General features: G+C 37.2%; 1 protein-coding gene across 1 annotated transcript; it reads right to left on the bottom strand.

Annotated features, from left to right (window-relative positions):
- Positions 1-393: 393 nt before the first annotated feature.
- On the bottom strand, positions 394-23046 carry smad3b (SMAD family member 3b). Its single transcript, XM_067390327.1, has 9 exons — positions 22643-23046; positions 8299-8492; positions 8050-8178; positions 5587-5661; positions 5447-5497; positions 3941-4153; positions 3705-3842; positions 3391-3535; positions 394-1649 (listed from the first exon to the last, which is right to left on the bottom strand). The coding sequence occupies exons 1-9, from the start codon at positions 22843-22845 to the stop codon at positions 1526-1528; spliced, it is 1272 nt and encodes a 423-aa protein (XP_067246428.1). The 5' UTR covers positions 22846-23046; the 3' UTR covers positions 394-1525.
- Between the last annotated feature and the right edge of the window lie 1872 nt (positions 23047-24918).

Below are 24918 nucleotides of genomic sequence, written 5' to 3'. Positions count from 1 at the left end.
TTTTGATATGAATTTGCTAAAGATTTCACTACTCAGATAACATCAGGCTCAAGTTGGTCACATGGATTCAAGCGCAAAAGTGACTTCTGTGAGACCAGTGCTTCATACGTTTACATTTATGCATTTATCAGACGCTTTTTTTCCCCAAAGACTACCATACAATGGACAAGTGAAATGTTGTTTTAACCCCGAAATTTTGCACAAATTTCGCTAATGTACACCTTAGAGGTATAGTTCACCCAAAAATGAATTTTATCATCATTACTTACCCTCATTTTGTTTCAAACTTGTATGAGTTTCTTTCTTCTAACACAAAAGAAGATATGTGGGTAACCAGACAGTTGATGGCACCCATTGACTTCTATAGTATTTTTTTCCTACTATGGAAGTCAATGGTGTCTATCAACTGTCTGGAAACCCACATTCTTTAAAATATCTTCTTTTGTGTTAAACAGAAGAAAGAAACTCATACAAGTTTTGAGGGTAAGCAATAAATGATAAAATGTTCATTTTTGGGTGAACTATCTGTTTAAGGGTGTACATTTTTCTTAAAATCTATGTATACTATGACAGTGATGGCCACCTGTAGATGTGGGTGATAAATACTTTACTACACAATCTTAATTACAATACTCTAGGGCAGCAGTAAAAATATACTTTCGCAATCTCAATTCGGTTTATTATGCAAAAATACTTTTTACAAAAATGTCTTTGCTGAGCAAAAATCAAATGGTAACCATCAAGTTCAAGAAATATGGCACTATTAGCTACTAGCATTTGTCATTGACAAATTTCCAATGCTATCGTTTACCACGTCATTAGGTTGTAAAAACAAGTGCTTTTCATAATCAAGGCAAAGCAGCTTTCACACACTCAGTTCCTGTCATAAGTATAACCTGGTCGACCGTGTATTTTAAACAGACAACAATCACATTAAGATCTCTCCAGTGCAGTGCAATTTACTTGAGCACAACTAGACACAAACAACTAGACAAAGCTGCCCAGGCTAACATACTGTAACAGTTCACTCAAGACCCCTTCACTGAAGGTGGTGGAAACAAAGAACTCTTCTCTGAAGGCTTGTCTGGTGCAGCACTAAGTCGCCAGAAATGTCGACTAGGCCCCCTTTGAGGATATTTATGATTCTGAGCAATCATATTATGAGCCCATGATTCTAATACCTTAAGATCAAATTAAATGTGTGATACATTTCTCGATCAAAACAAAAACTGACAGAATCATAATTTCATGATCACATTAAATTCACAATGAGGAAAATGCCTCATTTTAGGAAATATCAGCCATGTTCCATGAGTGTCATTGTTCAAAGTGCTTCAAACTGTACGTGTCCATTTTTGCTCACAGCAAAACATTGGGATCTGTAATTGATAAAGTGACACTGAGTCCAGCAGGTGTTTGTCTCCCCCGTCCTTGCTCTGTTTGCTTGGCATTAAGCAGTAATAGAGGGTGGGTCCTGGATGTCATTAGATGATTATGGTTACATGAAATGAGCTGAGGGTTCGTCCTATGACACGCTGGAGCAGCGGAGGTTCGGAGAGCCCATCTGAGTGAGCACCTTGTCCAGCCATTGCAGGGGGCCGTTGAGATGCAGCTCTATCCAGCAGGGGGTGCTGGTCACTGTCTGCCGCCTGCAGGAAGGAGAATCTGGGTCAGTAATGTGCTTCCATGCCTGCCAATCATTTTTAACACACTACAGAGCAGCCCAGAATAACCGTTTTACATAATCAAGGGCAGCCATTAGCTTTTTGTGTGCTACTGTCACAGAAACAAAGTGATTAAGTGCCATTTGTGTGTTTTTTTTGTTTTTTTTTAAGTACTCAGCATTTACATGTACAGAGCAATAAGAAATACATTTTAATTCACACAAACAAATATATATATATATATATATATATACACACACACACACACCGCATATACATACTATTAAAATAACTTTTCTATTTTAATATATTTTTAAAATACGGTTTATTCCTGTGAGGGCAAAGTTTAATTTTCAGCAGTCATTATTTCAAATCTTCAGTGTCGCATGACTCTTCATTACTCCAAATATTCAGCATCACATGATCCTTCAGAAATCATTCTAATATTCTGATTTGCTGCTCAAGAAAAAATTCTTATTATCAATTTTGAAACAGATGTGCTGCTTAATATTTTTGTGGAAATCATGATAACATTTCTTTTAGGATTTTTAGATGAATAGAGAGTTCATGCTGACTTCATTTATTTGAAGTAGAATTCTTTTGTAATTAAGGTTAGGCAACATTAAAAATATCTTCACTGTTATTTTGATAAATTTAATAAAATATATACAATAGTTTATATGTAATCAGTCCCTCCAGGATTTCGAGGGACTTTTTTCTGATTTCTGAGGCCTAAAATGACTTATTTTGTGGCAGCTTTTCTCAAAATTTGCGGCATTTCTTGTGGAGTTTTTCAGTAAAAACAGTCCAGAATCAATATTTTTCTAGCATTTATTACTTTTCTGAGTTCAAGAACCACTGGGCTCTGTAATTTTTAAAAGGAGAACTCTGATAACTTAAAATATAATTTCAACGTTTTATTTCATATGTGACACCAAATAAAACCATTTTTTTTTATTATAAAATGTTATATTGCAGTGTTTCCCACATGATTTTGTGAAAGGGGGCATGATTGACAGGTACTCGAGGGGGGTATGGGGGTATATGCTCCCCCTTTAGAAAGGTTTATATATTTTATCAATCAATTTTGTATATTTTATGTATCAAATATGATACAACAGGCTTTCAGGAACATTTATTTGTTTATCTCTCAATCATCACTGTATCCCTATTGCATTGCATTGTGTTTTGCCCCCCACAATAAAAATTATAGAGCTTTTATCATAAAACTAATAAACAAATTATATTTATAAGCATTTTATGTAAGTAGTCTGCTGTGCTGTTATAAAGATCTCATTGATTTACATTTTTGGTCATGACTGACAGATGCATTGCCGAAGCAACGGCACAAACAGTTGTTTATCGATTGATTCAAGTTCAGCGCACATAGCCTACTTCAAAGTGGGCTTTCTTTTGGCTGAATGTACGTTGTGATGACGTCACAGGACTTGTTCAGGCCCAAAATCTGTGGCAATGTAGAAAAATTGCAAGCCACTCCGAATTTTGTGGCGTTTGCGGTAAATTCTGCAATCGCAGAATCCTGGAGGGACTGTGTGTGTGTGTGTGTTGTGTGGTGTGTGGTGTGTGGTGTGTGTGTGTGTGTGTGTGTGTGTGTGTGTGTGTGTGTGTGTGTGTGTGTGTGTGTGTGTGTGTGTGTATATATATATATATATATATATATATATTATATATATATATATCCTGTGTGATGTGTGTCTTGGCTTACCTGTATTCTGCCCCCCAGCCTTTAACAAAACTCATGCGAATGGTGCACATGCGGGTAAGCTGGTACACTGCCTCGAATCCCTGATTAACTGATTGGGCCAACAGAGCTGCAAATTCCTGATTATTGAAGATCTTCAGATTACAGCCTGAGAGGAAGTCAAAAGCAAAACACACACACAAATATGTATGCTTAAGTGCTTCCATGGAACATAACGAGGAAGGCTTGACACTAGAACATGCCTGAGTGACTCATAGGATGTATATATACACAGCTGCACATTCATCCAATCACAGTGTACAGACGGACTGACTCACCTGGAGGAATCTTACACACTGTGGCGGGGTGCCAGCCATACCGCTGGTTACAGTTCGGACTCTGGACGAAAATAGCGCTGTCACTCAGACACTCAGCAAACACCTCACCGCCGATGTAATACAAACGCACGCCTCGGCCTGGGGAAAGGTAATGCAGTTTAAGAGCAAAAACAGGTTTCAGAATCTCTAATTCCAGTATTTTCTGTACATTTTTCAGAAATGTGAGCTTAATGTACCGATGTGTCTGCGCGTCAGCTCCACGGCTGCGTTGCGGTTGACGTTGGACAGTAGGCCTAGGCAGAAGCGCTCTGCATTAGAGGGGTCTGTAAAGCCGTCGACAGTCAGAGATGGTTGCGAGGCGTGGAAAGTTTCGCCCACACGCTGATTCAGCTCGTAGTAGGAAATCGAGCACCAAAATGCGGATTCACAATATGTTACCGGCTGCAGATCTAAAAAACACACATATACGAGCATGAGAGAGGATGAGAGAAACAAAACAAGTGCAGAACAAAGTGTGAAACAACAGGAAAAGCACTGGACTTTGGATCCTGGTGTAAATCAGTGTATAGTGATCACACTGTTGACAGAATGTGGCCCTTTGAAAACAGCAGGCAGCTCATGTGAAATGGGTTATTTGTTATTTTTATTACAGGGCCTCCTGGTGTCTCACTGCAGAGATAGAACAACCCAGCGACAGGATATTATTATTATTACATTACCCTGGGCTGACTGAGAGGACAGAAACAAAGGCTTCTTTTATATGAGGTTTCCTTTTGCACAGCTGAGAGGCAAAGCCTGGGACTGGGACTCCCTAACTATTAAAATATATTCAGGGATGGGTCGACATAGGGATAAATTACAACAATTTATAAAAATATACTAAAACACTAGAAAAACTGTTATTTTTAATTTGATTCTATTTAGCAATATTACTTTTTTGCTGAATTTTTTATCAAATAAATGCAGCTTTGGAGAGCATAAGAAACTTTTGAAAGGTAGTATACAGTCAATCCTTAAGAAATGTATCTGATTGGTGTCTGATTAACATGACCCTATGCCAGCACCATTATATCACACTTCTTAATCTCACTAATAGTTCAGAGAACCATCTCAACTAGTTGATTTTGAAAGTATATGCACAAATCCACTTGTTATATGGCCAAACGATCTAAACAGCTAACTCCCCCAAAACATTCAGTCTTTTTCAGCCCTGCCTTCCTATAGTTAACAACTGTAGACGTGCTCAATGGAGATAGCACAGGATGCTGGTGACGTTACTCATCTGTTTTACTGGCAGTGACTCGTCCTAGCGTTTTCTCATGGGCTCACTGAAGCAGACTTCCGTTTTCACTAATCACCTCACACAGGACCAGGCAGGCACACAGACTAACGTTATGGAGATAATATGTCGGAGATAATCCAGCCAGATTAAACTCGGACTCACAGTGGGGTGGAGTACTTACAGAAATCACTCTGACTCTCCAGGGTTCCCATCACAACAAACACTCTTGAAGGAGAGGATTGTTTTTTCATGCAACAAAACAACCACAGCCACACATGCAAGGGGAAAGGTGCCGAAAGTGAAAGCCAAAGTTGCTGCATTTTGCAACAAAATGTGGCAGCTTTGAAAAAATAAAATTCCTATAGTAATATAATATTAGTGTTATTTTATTAATCTATATCACTCTGACAATCAGGGACCTATGACAAATTTATATCACTCTGACAGTCTGCGATCTTACCTAGGTTGCTGTTTGCAGGAGAGACAGGGTTGGGTGAAAGATTTGGGGAACCTGAAAAATAGAATTAGAAAATTATAAACAAATATATTCAGCTCTGGTATCTAATAGCAACTGCTTGTTTGTGATCTCAGGGCTCTAACCAGTGTCCATGCTGTGGTTCATTTGGTGGTCACTAGTTTCGCCATCCTCACTTAGGTAGCCTGGAGGAGGGGTCTCTGAAACATAAATCAGACATGTAGTGTTATTAATCACCACACCTACGCCAAATGCACAATACAAGACATAATTCAGTCTCCCTGCAGAGCACAAATTTAAAGATTCAACAGTTTTGGGTGCGTTGACCAATTATTTACAGCTTTAAGTATCAATTGACACTGTGGTACCAGAGGCTGAAACTAGTCGTTGCAGAATTAAAAATTAAAAGTAGTGTTAATTTCGTTAAATTAAATCTATGATGAAAAAAGTTCGTCGACAACCTTTTTTCCCCATGACAAAGATGACAGTGAGATTATTAAAGGTGCCCTCGAATGAAAAATTCAATTTATCTTGGCATAGTTAAATAAGAGTTCCGTACATGGAAAAGACATACAGTGAGTCTCAAACTCCATTGTTTCTTATATAAATCTCATTTGTTTAAAAGACCTCAGAAGAACAAGCGAATCTCAACATAACACCGACTGTTACGTAACAGTCGGGGTGTACGCCCCCAATATTTGCATATGCCAGCCCATGTTCCCAACATTATGAAAGGCATTAGACAAGGGCAGAACGTCTGGATCTGTGCAGAGCTGAATCATCAGACTAGGTAAGCAAGCAAGGACAATAGCAAAAAATGGCAGATGGAGCAATAATAACTGACATGATATCAAGATATTTTTAGTGATATTTGTAAATTGTCTTTCTAAATGTTTCATTAGCATGTTGCTAATGTACTGTTAAATGTGGTTAAAGTTACCATCGTTTATTACTGTATTCATGGAGACAAGAGCCGTCACTATTTTCATTTTTAAACACTTGCAGTCTGTATAATTCATAAACACAATTTCATTCTTTATAAATCTCTCCAACAGTGTAGCATTAGCCGTTAGCCATGGAATATAGCCTTAAATTCATTCAGAATCAAATCCAAATGCCAACAAACATCCAAATAAATACAATACTCACATAATCCGCCGCATGCATGCCGCATGCATGACGAACACTTTGTAAAGATCCATTTGAGGGCTATATTAGCTGTGTAAACTTTGTTTAGGCACTGTTTAAGGCAAGCGCGAGCTCCGTGGGCAGAGAGCATGAGCATTTAAAGGGGCCGCACAGCATAAATCGGCTCATATTTAATGATGCCCCAAAATAGGCAGTTAAAAAAAATTATTAAAAATCTATGGGGTATTTGAGCTGAAACTTCACAGAAACATTCAGGGGGCACCTTAGACTTATATTACATCTTGTAAAATAACGTTCGATGGCACCTTTAAACAATAACTGTGACTATATCAACATGCAATATCGTTGACAAAAAAGACGAGACTAAAATGTAGTTATAAAATAAAAACTTTACCAAAATCTCTATTTTTTTGTGTAGAAAAAAGAAGACAAAACATTACTTAATATTAGAAGACTGCTGTACAAGCCTGTACTATGAGCTTTCATGTTTGCGGTTACCAGATGTCAAGAGTTTAAGTTTAATCTTTGCAATCTGGCAACCATGCACACGCTCTCTACACTACAGAAGTTGCTCTCTCTACACTTGACAAACAAGTTAGCTGGAGTTCAGCGATCTGCATTTGAGATATTCTGCTTAAATGAAATTGTCATTCAGTCTACGTTCTGTCACATAAATCTGCGATCAAACCTTCTCAGTGATGAACTGTAATAAATCCAAACTTGGTTCTCAACTATGTTGTTTGCGATTGTGTTGTTGTTTTACCAGTTTTTATTTGTAGACAGAGAATTTTCATTTATATGATAAATAGCCTATAATAAATATGTACACTAGGTGAGGTAAAATAAACTATGCATATGAGTCAACATTTTATTGATTTGTGCTTATTGGTGAAAGTGTAATAATTCTGATGAAATGTAAAAACATTTTTTTTCAAAATGACAACAATCACTGCAAATCATTTTGAGCAAAAAAATCATTATTATCAGTTTAAACATTATGCAGCATGACGAAAAGCATGATGAAATTCCACTGACTAGAGAAGGTCCACCTGGAAAGAAGAATTCTTTCACTCAAGTCATGTGAAACACTTTTAACACCAATAGTCTTGATCCTCAGTATGATGTTACCACTCATGAGATCAGCACTTTGATCTCTTATTCGCTTTTACCAACTTTATTAAGACGCCAGACTAAACACTTTGATTTTGACAAAACAGCTTAAATGAACCGAGACGTGACAAAATCAACTCAAGCAGATGTGGCTATGAACCAGCATGCGTGTGTGTGTGTGTGTGTGTGTGTGTGTGTGTGTGTGTGTGTGTGTGTGTGTGTGTGTGTGTGTGTGTTAGAGTGAGTAATGCCTGCTGTGTAGTCCTGAGGGCATGTCTGGGTGAAAGTTAATGTGTGATTTTCAGAGAAAACAGAAAACATGTTTTCACCCGGTATATAGTTGCTCGGAGGCTCAATGCCCGCTGGGAATATGGTGTTCTCAGGGATGGAGTAATCATCCAGCGGAGGGAAGTCTGTGGGGATGTCAGCATGCCGAGGAACCAGCACTGGAGGCAAAACTGCACACACACAAACGGGGAAAAAACTAATTTATCCCAATAAATAACTCAAATTAGTTTCAAATGAAAAACTGATTATGGAAGCAAACTGACTACAGGTAAAACACCTTCGGGGCTTACCTGGTGTCTCTACACGCTGGTAGTGGTAAGGGTTCACACACACCTCGTCCTTCTTCATATGGAAAGCAAACTCGCACAAGTCTACGGCACGCAGTTCATGGTGGGACTGCAGGTCAGGCCAACGCCACAGCCTACAGTAGATCACATGGGGGAGGCCTTTTCTGTGAGATACCTGCAGACGGCCATCCAGAGACCTGCACAGGTAACAAATAAACAACCAGTCCCATAAAAGTTAACAATTAACAAAAAATCATTCTACCTTCTTAATGCTGACAGCGACAGAACATTAAACATATAGCATGACTAGAAAAAGTCAATTTATACACTGTTTTTTTTTTTTTTTTATTGAACAAAGACTCATATTACTGGTTTGAATCCATTTAATGAGTCACTTGCTCACTGAATCACTAAATTGAAGCAGTTCTTCAGTGAGACATCAGTTAGTAATGTCCAATTCAAATCAAGAACTGTGACCATTACGTTTCACTTATGGCCCATGAGCAGGGGCGGCGCCAGCCGATTTTGCCGGGGCTTCAGCCCCGAATGTTTTGAGTCAAGCCCCGAATGTAATGACTGTCACTGAGCAAATATGAAACTGGACAATAGGCCCATGTAAACCCCCGAAATCATAAGTTGCTTTATTTAATTGCGCTTTGGCTTTGCATATACTGCATATAGTCTGTAAAAATAGACCTTAAAAATAATCTAGCCTATAGAATACATTTCTTTGCTGTCGGTAGCCTATGGGCTACTCCGTTTCTTCCTCTCTGTTGAATATGCAGCAGCTAGGGGAGGAGTGCGAGAAAAAATTTAAGAAAAATGAAGCAAACGAGACTTTGGGGATTTTTCGTAAAGAAGTCAGTGGGTAAGAATTCAGTTTTTTTATCCTTAAAGTCTGAAGATCATCATCTGGCTGGCTTTCACTGTAGGCCTATTTGTTTAACTAGCTAGTTATTACTACCATAGGCTAACATTATACGTTAGCACTTGTACTGGCATCTTCTAGTACCGAATCTCCTCCGGATAAAAACACAGGAGAAGAAGCTGAAACAAGTGATAGAAGATTGCTCACTCACTCAAATATAAAATAACGTGATCATCATCAAACATTAAACAGTGTGTAAATCAAAAACCCGCTTACCAAAGGGGGACCACCTGTGACCTGTCCCGCATTTTGCGGGAAGCTTTAAAATTTGAAGCTTTTGATTTGAAATGTGAAGCTTTGTTGTCCCGCGTCACGCAAGTCATAAGCAGTGTGCCGCATTTTAATTTTGTCTGCATCATTTTATTTAATCTTCCTTTAAATTACAATTCTAAAAAAAATTAATAAGAAAACACTGAACAGGCGCAGCGCAGCCATTATAATTGGTTCTAGGCTAGCTAGACCGGGAAAACAAACAAAAAAACTCCTCTTTGTGGAGAGGGTGTTTTCTCTGATGATGACTGCTGCATGACCATAGACTGTAAAAAAAAAATAGTGGATGACAGAGACAAGGAACCGCGCAACTGTGGACCTCATACAAAGTCCTGGTGAAAGGAAACTACTACAGCTATACCTGCCAGGAGTTCTACTGACATAATAATGTAATGTAATAAAAAAAATAAAAAAAACTCTTCGAGTGATCCCTGTATTTACATAAAATGGTCTGGGCTAAGCCCTGGATGTCCTTCAATGCTGAAATGCCCCTGCCCATGAGATCTAAATCAGTGTAAGGCAAGCCAAACATGTCAGTCTCGGAGTAACGTAATTTATTTAAGCCACAAAATAAACTTAATTCCATTACTTAAGTTTAATGAACTATGCAAAAAGCACTTAGAAAGTCCTCAGGACGATTTTTAATTACTTATTAATGTTCTAATGAACATAATTCACCCCTCAAGCATGTTATCACATCTGTCAAAAAATAACATCCGTCACAAAATCGATGTCAGTCAAAAAATAACGAGCACAATACACGGTAATATTTACGAGAAGCAGAGGTCCAGCGAGTACATGCATTTTCCGGAAAACCCAAACTACAGGACGTTTTGAATGTGTCAACACTTTCCAAGAAAAGGGAGAAAATGGCAGCATGAGCGGCTTCAACATGCTGTCTGTCAGACAGTAACAAATGCAATTCATAACGCACGTGAGTATAAATTCGTTCTTTACTCGCTGAGATTAAATCGGAATGATCAAGGAACTGAGTAAAATACTTCACACTGCATGCTAAAGAGAATAAACGCCAGTCCAACTGAAAAACTTCACCAGGTAAGTGAATATCGGTTAACTTGTTGGCTTTGACTGAAATTTTTTATGCATGAACTACGCATTCTGATTCTACTGTACCATGCCTGATTTGAACATTTTCAATCATTTTCTATTCTTAACTGATCTTTTTCTATAATTGGTAATAGATGTGAGATGTTAAATAAGTGATCTTGAGATGAGTCCCTGTAGTCGTCCAATCTGACACTCATATGCTGATGTAATTTATATTATCAACTTGACAGATGATTTTTATAAAATGTAGTTTTATCACTATCTTCTCAGTTATCAAAGTTTGATAAAATGTTTATTTTTTCAATAAAAGATGACATATTTTTACATGATTTGCTAAATTTATTTACCCCTTAGCAGATTTTTAAAAAAAAATTATAAAGGAAAAATATATAAATAAATAGTAATGTTGATAGTAATGTTTTTGTTTAGTTAAATATTAAAGGGGGAGTGAAGAATCGTTAATGGTACTATTTAGTGGAACAGAATTTGAAACAGATTCATTAAATTCCTTATGATTCCCCAGTAGTGGAAAATAAACAATCTTGGAATCTTGGAACATGTGGTCTTCACCTCACAGCCTGTGGAAAAGAATTGGGATAGGACTAGGAAAGAAATCATGTACATGGATGCGATTATTAACATTACTGTAGTATGAAGCAGAGCATGACCGAGTTTTGCGGGAGCTGAACGAGGCCGCTGGAGTGAATGCGCAACACACGCCGCAAGCAGCGGAACGTTTATTATGGCACAGTCGCCAGCACCACTTCCATTTTTCTGGTCATGAGTATGAGGTAACGCCGTTCTGTTTATTATATTAGATACATTTGAGAGTGTTGAAAATTATGCTATAACGTTACTCTGTGCGTTCACTCGATGGCTGCTGTGAGACACTTGTTGCACACTGTGGTAAGCTAGATCGATTTTAGAATATCATATTAAATGCTGGATGGCTTATGCTGATAAATGGCATGGAATTCATTTTAAAACATATTGTATGATGGAGAAAATGTTGTATTACTGTTACTAAAAATAAAGCTGCATCTGATTATGCTATGTTAGCTACTTCACAAAATAGTGTTTTTCTCTGAGGCATGGTAAAGCATGGTACTCCCAAAACAAAAAACAAAAAAAAAAAATCAGGAAAATTAGATTTAAACAAGCATAAATGTGTTGAGCAATATAACAATAATTAGTTTTATGTCTATAAATATATCAAAACAGTTGTTCCCTTGTCTATTAAAACATGTAATATATTAAAGCGTCTTTTGTGTTTCCATGGTTTCTACAAAATAAAACTGGAAACCGAGGGTAACGCAGGTATGACGCAATTGACAGGCGACTCCTCACACGCAGCCTTGGTTAAAATTGTACTTTTCTCAAGATTTACAAATAATTGGAAACATTTGGAAGATTGTAAATACTCAAGTGAACAAAATATATAACACTGGCCTAGTGGTTTTTGGATATTTTACTGCAAAATTCTTACATATTGCTCCTTTAACATTAATTCACTGGTTTCCTATTCACAAAATTTGCATTACAAAACTGTATATATAACTGCAGAAAACAGTTCAGTTAAAATGTTATAACCAAACTGTTCCTAAAACACAACGTTCCTGATTGCACCACTGTACAACGTAATTAAAGTGAAAGCCCTATAAATCACACCCTGTGAGTCTTTTAATAGCCTTGCACTGGGTCATTCATTTTTCGCAGAAGTCAGGATATTCAAATGGTGCAAGAGACCCTTTGAGGTGGAAAGTGAATCAAGCCTTATTTTCATACAGGGTGGAGAGGTCACCGGCTGTGAGAAGAGAAAAGCCACAGAGAAAGCATGAATCATCCTCATGCTATTGTGGTCTACGCACCATGACAGCCATTGCTAATGAATTTCATCACAATAATGCATTTTTCACCCAGCATCAGTAGGATTATCCTAATTCTTTAAAAAGCTCAGGCTCAGAGGACTGACAGAAGACAAACAGAGAAAGCGAGTGAGTGAATTTAGAGGAAGTACCTGACTTGAGTTCAGAAGGAGGGGAAAGACAGCGTGGCAGAGCAGACAGCAGACGAGGCCTGCACACTTTTCCAATGTAATGTTTACCTATTCATTCAGCTATGCACTAGCAGTATGAATGCCAGCATTCTGCACCAGAAAAGTCTGGATTTGCCAGACAGAACAAAAAACATTAACCCAGAATTGAATGTGCTGCCTATCATCTTTTACGTAATATATTAGTAAAAATTTAGCTTTAACCCAATAGCACTTAAAAGCAGTGGTTGACTGATGAGCTTTATAAAAAGGTAGAAGCCTATAAATAGAGAACAAGGTGACTGATACCCGATTACCTGAATAAACATTATTTACAACAATTTGTTATTTTTGCTTATAAAACAAATGTGAAACATGTATTTAAGACTGAAAAATATGTGAACATAAAATTAATTCAGAAAAAAAACTGCTGAAATCTGCTGAAAATTCCTAAATTGCAATAGTGTGCAATTAAGTGGTCTGTCAATCAAAATATTTAAATCTTCAATCTCCAAAAGATGGGTTAAAGGATTAGTTCACTTCAGAATTAAAATTTCCTGATCGTTTACTCACCCTCATGTCATCCAAGATGTTTATGTCTTTCTTTCTTCAGTCGAAAAGAAATTAAGGTTTTTGAGGAAAACATTCCAGGATTTTTCTCCATATAGTGGACTTCACTGAGGTACAACAGGTTGAAGGTCCAAATTGTAGTTTCAGTGCAGCTTCAAAGCACTCTATATGATCCCAGCCGAGGAATAAGGGTCTTATCTAGTGAAACGATCTGTCATTTACTAAAAAATAAAATATATAAAAAAATATATATATACTTTTTAACCATAAACGCTCATCTTGCACTAGCTCTGTAATGCTCCACGTAGGGCTGGGCGATATATCGCATGTGATTGTCACGCGCATTTTGTCAGTAAAGCCGGTTCCCTGATAATGAATGCGATATTGCGTGGCTTATCGAAGGCGATACATCTGCGATATGAACGCGATATTGCATGGCTTATCAGTGATCTACGGTTTTGTCTATTAAATGCCGCTCCATTTGAAAGCAGGTGATGGCGATTTAGCGGCAATCAGGGAACCGGCTTTACTGACAAAATGCGCGTGACAATCACATGCGATATATCGCCCAGCCCTAGCTCCATGCATTATGTAATCACGTTGGAAAGGTCACACGTGACGTAGGCCGTTCCAGAAAAGCGAATACACCCTACCACGGTAATTCAGCCTACATCACGCGTGACCTTTCCAACGTGATTACTTAATGTGTGGAGCATTACAGAGCTAGTGCAAGATGAGCGTTTATGGTTAAAAATTATATAAATTGTTTATTTTTTTTAGAAAATTATCATTTAGCTAGATAAGACCCTTATTTTTCATCTGGGATTGTGTTAGAGCCCTTTGAAGCTGCACTCAAACTGCAATTTGGACCTTCAACTCCACTATATGGAGAAAAATCCTGGAATGTGTTCCTCAAAAACCTTAATTTCTTTTTGACTGAAGAAAGAAAGACATCTTGGATGACATGGGGGTGAGTAAATTATCAGGAAATATTAATTCTGAAGTGAACTAATCCTTTAAAGTGATGGTTTGCCAAAAATGTTAAATTCTGTCATTATTTAGTCACTCTAATGTCATTCCTAAATGGAATGCTGTATTTTCTTTCCATAAAACACAAATGAAGAATTTGAAGAATATTCACATACATGCTCTGTTCCATTAAAAAAAAAAAAAAAAAATCAGAATTACCACATCTGTCAAGCTCTAGGAATTGCAACAAACACTTTGCACAACCACCACAAGTCTTTAGGGGTGTGACGAGATCTCGCGAGACTAAACTGTGAAAAGATTTCTCGTCGAGGCGAAAAGTAGTCTCGTGATGTTGCCATGACAGAGTGTTAGGATGATTTGGAAAGAATATGCCACCGCTACTTTTACATTATGCCTCCACTGTCGTTTTGCTTTGTATTTAAATAAACATTTAATTAAGTTGGATTACAGTCGCCGCGGCTCCATATTCACAGAGTATGCGCGATCGCTGAAAGTGAAAGTAAACATGAGCGCGCATTCAAATGCGCTTTCAATACCCCGCGTTTTGAAAGCGGCTCCCTGATGCATACAGATATCTCTCAATATGAAAGCTATTTTAGGCTGGGCAGTGTAGTTGTAACCATCTCTTAGCTCTGTATCAAAGAAAAATTTGGTCTTATTTGCACTTTGAATATTGAGGGAGTGCGATTATGGTTGCACTTATTGTAAAGTGTTACCATAAAAATGAATAACAGTTTTCTCTTAATCTTATTAAGCACAAACAATAAGGTATCATTTGTTAACATTAGTTAATGCACTGTGAACTATCATGAACTAACAATGAATGACTATTTTTATCAACTAACATAAAGATTAATAAATACTGTAGCAAATATATTGCTCATTGTTAGTTAATGTTGGTTAATACATTAATGTTAATAAATGAGACCTTATTGTAAAGGTGTTAACATTTTCATTTATACTGTTTTATTTCTATGATCAGTTTGTGAAAAAGAGTTCAGTTAGGAGGTCAAAGGTTGTAGAAGCTCATAAATCATGTACAGTAAGGTCTGAAGAGACTGAAATCATACAGAAGAGAAGTCAGTCAGTTGAGTTAGTGGCAAAACCTTTTACAGTGCTTGAGTATTGTTGTCTTTTACTGCATATGATAATTCATACTCAGAAAGTAGAACTGAAATGACATTGATTACAAGATGATTAGTTAAAACATTTCAAATACACCTGCAGAATATTTTTTCTAGTCACGTATTTCACCATCTTGTCTCGTCTCGTGAACTCAATCTCGAGTCTCGTTTCGTCTCGTGAGATACCAGTCTCGTCACACCCCTACAAGTCTTCCAAAGTTAGTTTAGTCACTGCAAATCTTGGCCTCGACTGGAACTTTAGAATATGGCACCTTTCAACGGATTGCATCAGGTTGGATGCCAATTACATCATTTAACTATATTGGAGTTGAGAACTAGAGAAGGGACGATCACTGTCACTATGAACTCTATGAGCTGCTTATGAATTTTCAAAAAAATGCACTTTTTGTGCATCACAGGAAAAACAACAGCATGCATGTTTTGGGCGAACCATTCCTTTAATTCACTCTTTAAACATCTACACCAAAATCACATTTAAAGAAATAAGTCAGCCAACTGCATATGCTTGAATGCAACATCAGACACGGCACAAAAAGCTGTTGACCAGACCCTCTGTGAGTTTGCAGCCTGACAAAGAGAAGACAGATTATCCCATTGTCTGACTCAGACCACGTAGACAAAGCAAAGTCCTGGAGTCTCCCACAGTCACTGCCACAGCTCAGCTGAAAACAAACACACAATTTCAATTCCTTCTGTTCAAGTCAAACTGACCTCCAGACTGACCTGAAAGTCACACACAGCAGAACTCATTCACCCTTCTGTCAAAGCCAAGAGCAGCTTCTTTCTGTCCCACCCCCTCCTGTACACACACTGCCTCTCTAAAATCAACACTGGAGTCATTCACAACAACATTACTAGAACCAGAAATCAACACGGTGAATAAAACGGGTGTTTTAAAATAAAAAAGGCAACCGAAGAGAATTTGGAAGGAAAGACGGGGAGTGTGTGGCTCACCAGTAACCTCAGGAGCTTCCTCTTCGAGCAGCAGTGTTTGTTGTCTACTCTCTCCCACAATTCACATCTGTGGAGTCACACTAAATCCATTAGTCATCATCAAGGCCCCTAAAAGGCCCCTGACCTAAACTCTAACCAGTTTTGCCACTAAATTTTGTATGCTGTTGACTACTCAATTTAAGGAAATTGTTCCATAATTGTCATTGTGCGAAATTATCTAAGCAAAAGATCAGAAATTACACTAGACAAATTCATTTTGAATTGTAACAGTATTTCATAATATTACTGTTTGCACTTTTATTTAAACAAACAAACAAACAAAAAAAAAATCAGCCTTGGTGAACATAAGAGATTTCTTCAAAATCTTACTTTTGAGCATTTATTTAATTAATTGTAAAATTATTTATGATGATTATTTAAATATATTTTTTATTATATTATTTATTAAATATGTAAATATTATCAAACTATTTTGGAATGTGTAAACATAACTGAGATAGTCCTATATTAAAATATATTTTCAACAGTTAGCATGTCTCACTTTGGTTAATGGCTCTCAGAATATCTGTGCTCTATTTGAATATGCGAGCAGGAAGTAGCGTAACCTCAGAAACTAAGAGAAGCTTGTGAGCAGGTGTTGATTTCCTGCTTTTGTTCTGTTGCACATATGTGCAGTCTTCCCTTTGCCACCCAGCTGGCCACTAGTGCAGAGAAGATTTCATCCAAAAGAGCAGAGAACATATCAGTTTAGGCAGCATCAGGACCTCACAGATTGTATGTCACAGTTGAGTATATTCAGACCAGCCTAACTCCAAAACTCAACCACAATCCAGAGAGCAACCCACGCCCTCCACAGACCTTGCACTGCATTCTTGATCTCTGAATAACCACGCCACATAGTGTGTTGAATAAACACACTCTCAGCTGTGTTTAAAGAACAGAGAAAGTCTGTCTGAGTTTGAGTGTGTGACAGACATCCAAGTGAATGTTTTAAATGGTGTTTTGTGGGTATTTGCTGACTATATAAATGAGAAATCAATAAAAAATAGAGAGATGAGAGATGACAGTAGTTTGGAGGTTTGCTTGACAGAGCAGTGAAGGCAAGAGAAGCGATGCAGCAGAGAAGCATTAATTTCCCGTGTGAATGCTCCTTTAAAAGGGGCAGGATGTATGTGGTCAAACTGTAGAATGCCAAAATTTAAAACCACAAGTGATTAAGTCAGGCACAACTTCCTGACACTTTTTATTATAGTAGCTCATGACTGACAATGCACATATTGCATAAGTGACAAGTAGTAGAGTAGATAGTAGGAATGCTAACGATTAATCGACGATTGATTTAATCAATAAAACTTATTGATAGTCTATTAAAGGGGACCTTGATTATGATTTCACTTTTTTCACTTTAGTTAGTGTGTAATGTTGCTGTTTGAGCATAAACAACATCTGCAAATTTACGACGCTCAAGTTCAAAGCAAAGAGATTTTTCTTTTACAGAAATCGCACAACAAACGGGTGGTAGGGACTATAATGAGCTTCTTCCCAGGTTGGTGACATCACAAATCCTAAAATTTACATAAACCCTGCCCCCGAGAACACACAACAAAGGGGGTGAGGCCATGTTGGGCTGCTTTAGTGAAGAGGAAGAGTTGTTGTAGTAGAGTGTTGTTGCGATGCCGTCATTTTACGCCGGACTGCTTCACAAACGAAGGTCAATTCAATGCTGGATTTGCACAAAAGATTAACATGTTGAGTCAAGTTGAATCAACTCCACAACAACTACATACATTTATCGACCAACCACTCAGAAACATCCAGATGCATTCTAAACTTCTTCCGGAGTCTCTACATCAGTGTCCGACTCCGGTTTGAACAATGTAAGGCTGAACACCGTTACTGGCAATCGTCATTTTGGATGCATGAGATTCTCCGGCTTTGTTGTTGTTGAGCAACCGAAGCGCGAGCTGTTAAAGCCCCGTCCTCTTCTGGAAAGGGGGCCGGGAGCAGCAGCTCATTTGAATTTAAAGGGACACACACAAAAATGGCATGTTTTTGCTCACACCCAAAAAGGGGCAAATTTGACATCCTATAAAAAATGATCTGTGGGGTATTTTGAGCTGAAACTTCACAGACACATTCTGGGGACAACAGAGACTTATATTACATCTTGTAAAATGGGCATTATGGGTCCCCTTTAATGAGCATAAGAACTACTTGTGTAAATGGCACAATAAAAGTGCATAGAATAAACAAGTAATAAGATCCTGGTGGATGAGTGATCTTCCAGCACTGTTTCAGCTGTATGGCGCATGATAAATCAAGACCTGTCAATCTGAGCAATCAGCACAGAATCTCTGAATCAAGAAGCAGCAGAAACAAGTAGGGCTGGGTACCGAACTCGATACTTTTTAGGTACCGATCGAACTGCCTCGATACTATAGAGTATCGAAAAGTGTCTTGTCATTCGGTACCAAATTTCAGTACCTCAGAATGGAGCCGAGTAGAGGGGCGGAGAAATGCTTTCGCTGTCTCGTTGAGGAGCAAGTAACGTTGCGCTACATTATTATTTATATCTAAATATATAAAACTATACGCACGAGAGAGACCCTATGTGCGAGAGGGCGAGTGAATCAACGGTTTCGTTTTCAGTTTATCTCCGAATGGACGGGTGAGAAACGGCTATTTATGTGAGCAGCCGGTTCACTACAGATAATACTGTTAACATAAAACAAACGTGTCGCACTGCCTGCAGAAACAGCGGAACGCGCAATGTTTTTTAGACTAGTTATGGACAGGTACAACACACAGCAGCTTTACATCAGCGTTCGTCCCTCAAGTCTATGGAAACACGCGACCGGTTCATGACAGGCTCGTTCACCTGCACGAGCACAGGCTCTGCCTCTGGCTCCAGAACGCGAACAATTCTGCTGAAAAAGGGGTATCAGCGTCCTCCTGATACTGCGGATAATCTGCGGGTCGGGCCAAGTAATAAAAAAATAACATTCAAATTAATTGCGGGTGGATGAGAGATGAATCATTAATGTGTTGATTTTAATAAAGACACAGAACTCTTATTTCAACGAACTTGCGTCACTCTTACTTCCGCTTTGATCTTGTTAATAATAATTAATTTTTTGAAGAAGAACAATTGCTGAGTGATTTAAAAAGAGCCTCACATACTGAATTTTTGCATTGAAAACTAAACTTTATTAAAACTATTTGCACTGATTTATTGTGATGGGTAAATTTAGTTAATTTGTGCTTTTTTTATTCCCCGCAGTGGCTCAGGAGATGAGTCTTTGAGTCTGAAAAAAAGTCAACAAAATTAAAATATAAAACCAAATTTTTTTTTTTGAGGTTATGTAATCTTGTTTAAACAGATTTTATAAAATTGGTATCGAAAAAGGTATCGTTTAGGTATCAGTATCGAAGTCAAGGTATCGGTATCGTCTCGGTATCGACAATTTTTGAACGATTCCCAGCCCTAGAAACAAGTGATAGAAGCATTGCTTGTGCATAATTGCACATGTAAAATAACATTATTATCAAACATTAAAGAGGATATATATCAAATATCAAAACTGCCTAACGTTAGTGAATGAAATTTTGACCCATGAAGAGGTACAGGACTATGAAGCTTTGGGGGTGTTGATGGATGCAATCTACTCTATGTTTTGATCGTCGTTCTGAATTCGATCCGGACATAGACTTTTAACAAAAATGCGACTTTCTCAGCTTTTTTGTTCAAAATGTTTTTTTTTTTTGTTTTTTTTTTTTTAAATTAATCTTACCCACATTCAAGTGTTGATTAATAAAATGTATGAAGCTAGAATAAACCCTGATTTGATCCGACAAAAAATGTGTGTAGTCAAAATCAATAATATTGATACTGACATATTGTGAGAATCAATATTTTGGTTCTGTTTTTAAGTACACTAGATGACATCAAACACACATGAACTAAAAGCCTCAAAGCCTTTGAGGAACAGTGCTGGAGTAATTCCTGAACTTTGCCAAGCTATAATGGAGGGATGTGCAAGGAAATCAGAAGCCAAACAGGAAGAAGGTGAACAAGAACATATCCCAGTGGTAAGCAAGCACAGCGTAACGATTAAGCAATTCCAGCTGACCTGCCATAATCTGTGATCTCTAAACATGGAAAATAACTGGAAGATGAGATAAGGTACACAATACAGATTTTTTTTTCCAGAATTCTCTGCTCTTATCGACACAGATGGTAAGGTATGCACTTACTTGCTCAAGTATGTAACCCCAGGCTCAAATGCTGATATCACCTCTAACACTATGTTTGTCTCCAGGGGAATCCCACTGAGATTTCTTGACCTGATTCTCAACCATTTATCTGTTTACACAGACCTGTATGGACTGAAAATTCTCTTACTTAACATGACGTTTTGACATTATTATTAATAGGACTGTGGTAGTAGCTCAATTTTATTTTCAATTACTGAAAACAATTGGCTTTCCATGATTATGAAAACAAGCTAATTAAGACAATACAATTATTGTGTCGCATTCTGTTTCACAATAATGCTCTCATGTCCCTTCCTAAATATATATACATATATATATATATATATATATATATATATATATATATATATATATATATATATATGTGTGTGTTTGTGTGTGTGTGTGTGTGTGTGTGGTTATTTTGCTCTCAGTATTGACCAAAATAACAGTGATTATTAATTGCCGTAATCAAGCAGCCCTATTTATTAGTAACATAAATGAGGCTGAAGATGTGGAAGTCTAGTTCTTTAACCCGCGATAAACATTTTTATGTTAAAATCCCATATCCCAGGTTAATGTACAGAGAAAGCTATTAGTAAGCCATTTGTAGGTTGACTTCCCTAAAAATGTGAATACTGCCATTTTATCTGAGAATACTGGCCAGCCAAGACAATAACATTGACTCAACCAATGGCACGAGTTTGGAACAAGGCTCTCTGTTTGTCTGACCAATGGCATACAGAGGGAGTTGTAAGAGAAACATGTCTGATAACCATTTTTTCATCAAAATAAATGATACATTAAATGCCATTGGACTTCACCTATGCAAAGCATATTTTTTCAATTAGTAATCACAATATAATTATTATGCTAAATTATTGAATGAAAATTACATGTACTCTGTAAATTACATGTACTGATATTGTCAAGTAAAAAATATGCATATTGCAGTTCTCAACAGCCACAAAGGCTTTGCGTTTACATCTGTAGGGCTACTAATTCTCCAAATCCTTTTACCCATGACAAAATGTCCTGAGTACAATTGGATAGAACTACCACAGTGGTTATGATATAACAAGCTTTACTCTCCTCCATCAGCACCATCTAGAGCACAGTACACTGATTTACTGACAAAATTAAAAACACTATCAAAGGCAGTGTATGGAAGATGTAGAACACACCAAAAGACACAAAACATCAGGTAATTCACCCAATAACATTAACATTACATAAAGAGCCATCACATCCACTGCAATTATTTGCTTTGATAGTCTTTAACCTCACCACTGGCTAAATATTCACTGAATGGCATTACTTCAGCCTTACCTCTAATTCATTAAGGTTTGATCTCTAAGCACAGTCAAGCTCTCAAAATTTGTTAAAAAAAAAGCCTCGGTCTGCCCCAGATATCACAGACTGTTATATAACAGCTTAGCTTGGCACACAGTGGTGGTTGGCATTTTATTCACTAGTACAAGCCTGAACATTTAACTTTATCGCAACCGCTTAAACTGTCTCTCTGTTATGAATATAGATGGGTGAAGTTTATGGTCATCCATATAAGCTTTCAAAGCCAACTCAACAGTTAAAAGTCACTAATATTTTTCAACATAGTCAGCCATTCTGGCTAGCTAACAAGTGCTTATATGAATGCTAGCAAACTGGTAAATATGAGAACTTAATATATTAACCAAAAAATGTTTTTCTTCTCTTGATACTGTCAAACGACAAATGACACTGCAAAGCAATAATGGCTTTAGCAAGTTAGCCAACAAACGACGCGCTCACTTTAGTGTAACGTAACTGTCAAAACAATAAACGTTAATGTTTTATTGACAAATGAACCCCAAAAAAAACGGCTGAGAAGTAACGTTACTCAACGCATTAACAATTTAAGCAGTATTAGAAAAGCCTGTTAAAATGAGAATACCCGCTGGCTTTTGCTAGTTAGCAGCGTTAGCCTCACAGTTCTTGGCTGTGTATGGATGTGTCTCAAAAAACTAGTGAGCTGTCTAATTAGACAACCTTTTGGGAACAAAATTTGCTTTCGGAATGTTTACAATGTGGATATGATGTCCAAAATGCCATCTAGGTAAGCAGCTCACTATGTTTTAGACAGCCTACAGTATGTACCTCGGTATAGTGATGCATTTGGTGTTGATATTCTGGGTGGTGATGGCCTTCTCCAACTCCTCCAGCTGTCCTGTCTTCTTCAACTTCTTCACCAGACTCTTCACTGCCTTCTCACACCATTTCTCCTCCTGTCCGTTCTGCTCGCCCTTCTTCCAGCCCAGAAGTCTCTTTACAATCGGTGGCGTGAAAGGCAGTATAGACATCTTTAGTAAATCAACAACAGCTCTAAATATATTCCTTATCAGGGGACTACAAGGTTCTATGCTTTTAAAGTCGTTGTTTAAATGGCCAGATCAAAAAGAACAGAAAGTTGTTGTTTTTTTTTTATGGCCAGTCACATTGCCGGTTGATGAGAGATGTTCAGCCCCTCATGTCTGTGGAAAGTGAACAGCAGCACACAGATGAAATCCGGCGAGACGCAGCGCTGTCTGGACCCGCCCCTCCTCCTCCTCCTCCTCCTCCTCCTCCTCCTCCTCCTCTTTAGTTTAGACTAGAGCTTTAGAGATTTTGGAAATAAGACATAATACATTTTAGTGTCAGTTTTAAAAAATTATTAATATATATATATATATATATATATATATATATATATATATATATATATATATATATATATATATTATAGCACTGTCCGTTTTAACATAAAATTAAGAGTATTTGCACATTATATAATTATCTTTTAGAAATGTAGAGATTTTGAAAATAAAAACATTAATTTAAAAACCCAAATTCTATATGTGCTTAACACATTTATTTATTTATTGTATATGTTTGTTTGTCAAAATAAGATACATTGTAGTGTCAGCTTTAATATAAATATTTTTTTTATATTATTTATATTATATATTATATTATCCAAAACCCTAGCATTTTGGAAATGGATGAACATTATATTATATTATATTATATTATATTATATTATATTATATTATATTATATTATATTATATTATATTATATTATATTATATTATATTAGTACTGTCAGTTTTAAATTAAGATTATTTGTACTTTAATTATCTTGTAAAGAAAAAAGTTTAGTGTGGGTTGAAATATTATTCTTCAAAAATGCCTAAATACAACTTTTAATGATGGCCTAGCTTGGATTTTTAATAATCGTCATTGCATGTTGACTATATTTTATTTTAGTTTAGTTTGTTTTGTTTATTTAGTTGTGTTTAAACTATTTTTGCTTAAACATTTAGTCTTATTTGTTTAAGCAAAATGCCTCACATTTAATGCAATTTAATTCAATTCCATAAATATGTTATTTTAAGTTGTAACACAAATCAAACTGATCAAATAAATGGGACATCATTATTTGGATCTGAAGCTCCGGCTCAAGTTGTGTACAATGATTCTGGACTCCAGACGGGGGTGGGAGGGGGCAGGGGTTGAGACAACAGCAGTCCTGTGTGCACTTGCATACATATTCAGGCCTGTTGCAGCTTGCCCTCGGGCATGCACTACTGGGAATGTCCCGAATCAGTTCACGTTCATTCAGGAGAAGGCTGTCAATTCAGGCCAGCTGGAGGGAGTACAAGGGCTTTGAGTCCATAGAAATCCATCTCTGCCTGACACTCTCCTCTGTGACACATTAATCAAGACATTTTAAAGATCACATCCATGTTTGGATGACTCAAAAAGGCCCAAAACGGATAACAAAAATTGCAGTTTTATCACAACCACTACTAAAATAACACCTGTTCTAATAAATCAAATAACCATAACTGAGAATCCCATAATTCTTTCAACATTTATTCAGTAATTCAAATATTAAGCAAGTCTGAATTCCCCGAAAAAACTGCCTTATCACCCAGTGAAACAAAAACAGCTCTGGCTTATTTTTAAATCCATGTCCTCTAAGAGCAACGTGCAATCTGGCATAGTAAAGAGAAATGGCATGTCGGTTGCCCCAGCATGTGAAGTGTCGACACATTCCCTGTTTTACAACCCACAATGTAAGGTCCTAAAATAGAGGACCCCTCTCTGGCTAACCCTTTGATCCCCCCCAATAAAAGTGATTTAATTTCACCTTGAATGCATCCTGTGGAAATTGTTAAGGTGACTGGGGTGTGGGTATTCTGATCTGTTTGTGGGCTGTTATTCATACAGTATGTACTGAATACCATCCCCCTCCCCCTGCACTTATGATATAAATAACTCTACCCAGAGGCCCATACTGATAGTCCCCTTTTCCTTTTATCTATTTTTATCTTACCATCAATGGACACCAAGTAATAATTTCATGCTGGGATCTGGCACGGTTTCTTATCTC

The sequence above is a fragment of the Chanodichthys erythropterus genome, chromosome 7, assembly GCF_024489055.1.
Source record: "Chanodichthys erythropterus isolate Z2021 chromosome 7, ASM2448905v1, whole genome shotgun sequence".
NCBI lineage: Eukaryota > Metazoa > Chordata > Actinopteri > Cypriniformes > Xenocyprididae > Chanodichthys > Chanodichthys erythropterus.
The sequence above is the reverse complement of the archived record's forward strand: the minus strand, read 5'-3'. Positions and strand labels throughout refer to the sequence as shown.

Bases quoted from the DNA above. Each gene is read 5' to 3' on its own strand.
- smad3b (XM_067390327.1), bottom strand. From the start codon at position 22,845: ATGTCTATACTGCCTTTCACGCCACCGATTGTAAAGAGACTTCTGGGC. The intron at 3,536-3,704 runs GTGAGTCAGTCC...ACTTCCTCTCAG, and splicing joins AGTGTGTAAGATTCCTCCAG to GCTGTAATCTGAAGATCTTC. The intron at 1,650-3,390 runs GTAAGCCAAGAC...TCCTTCCTGCAG, and splicing joins GGCTGGGGGGCAGAATACAG to GCGGCAGACAGTGACCAGCA.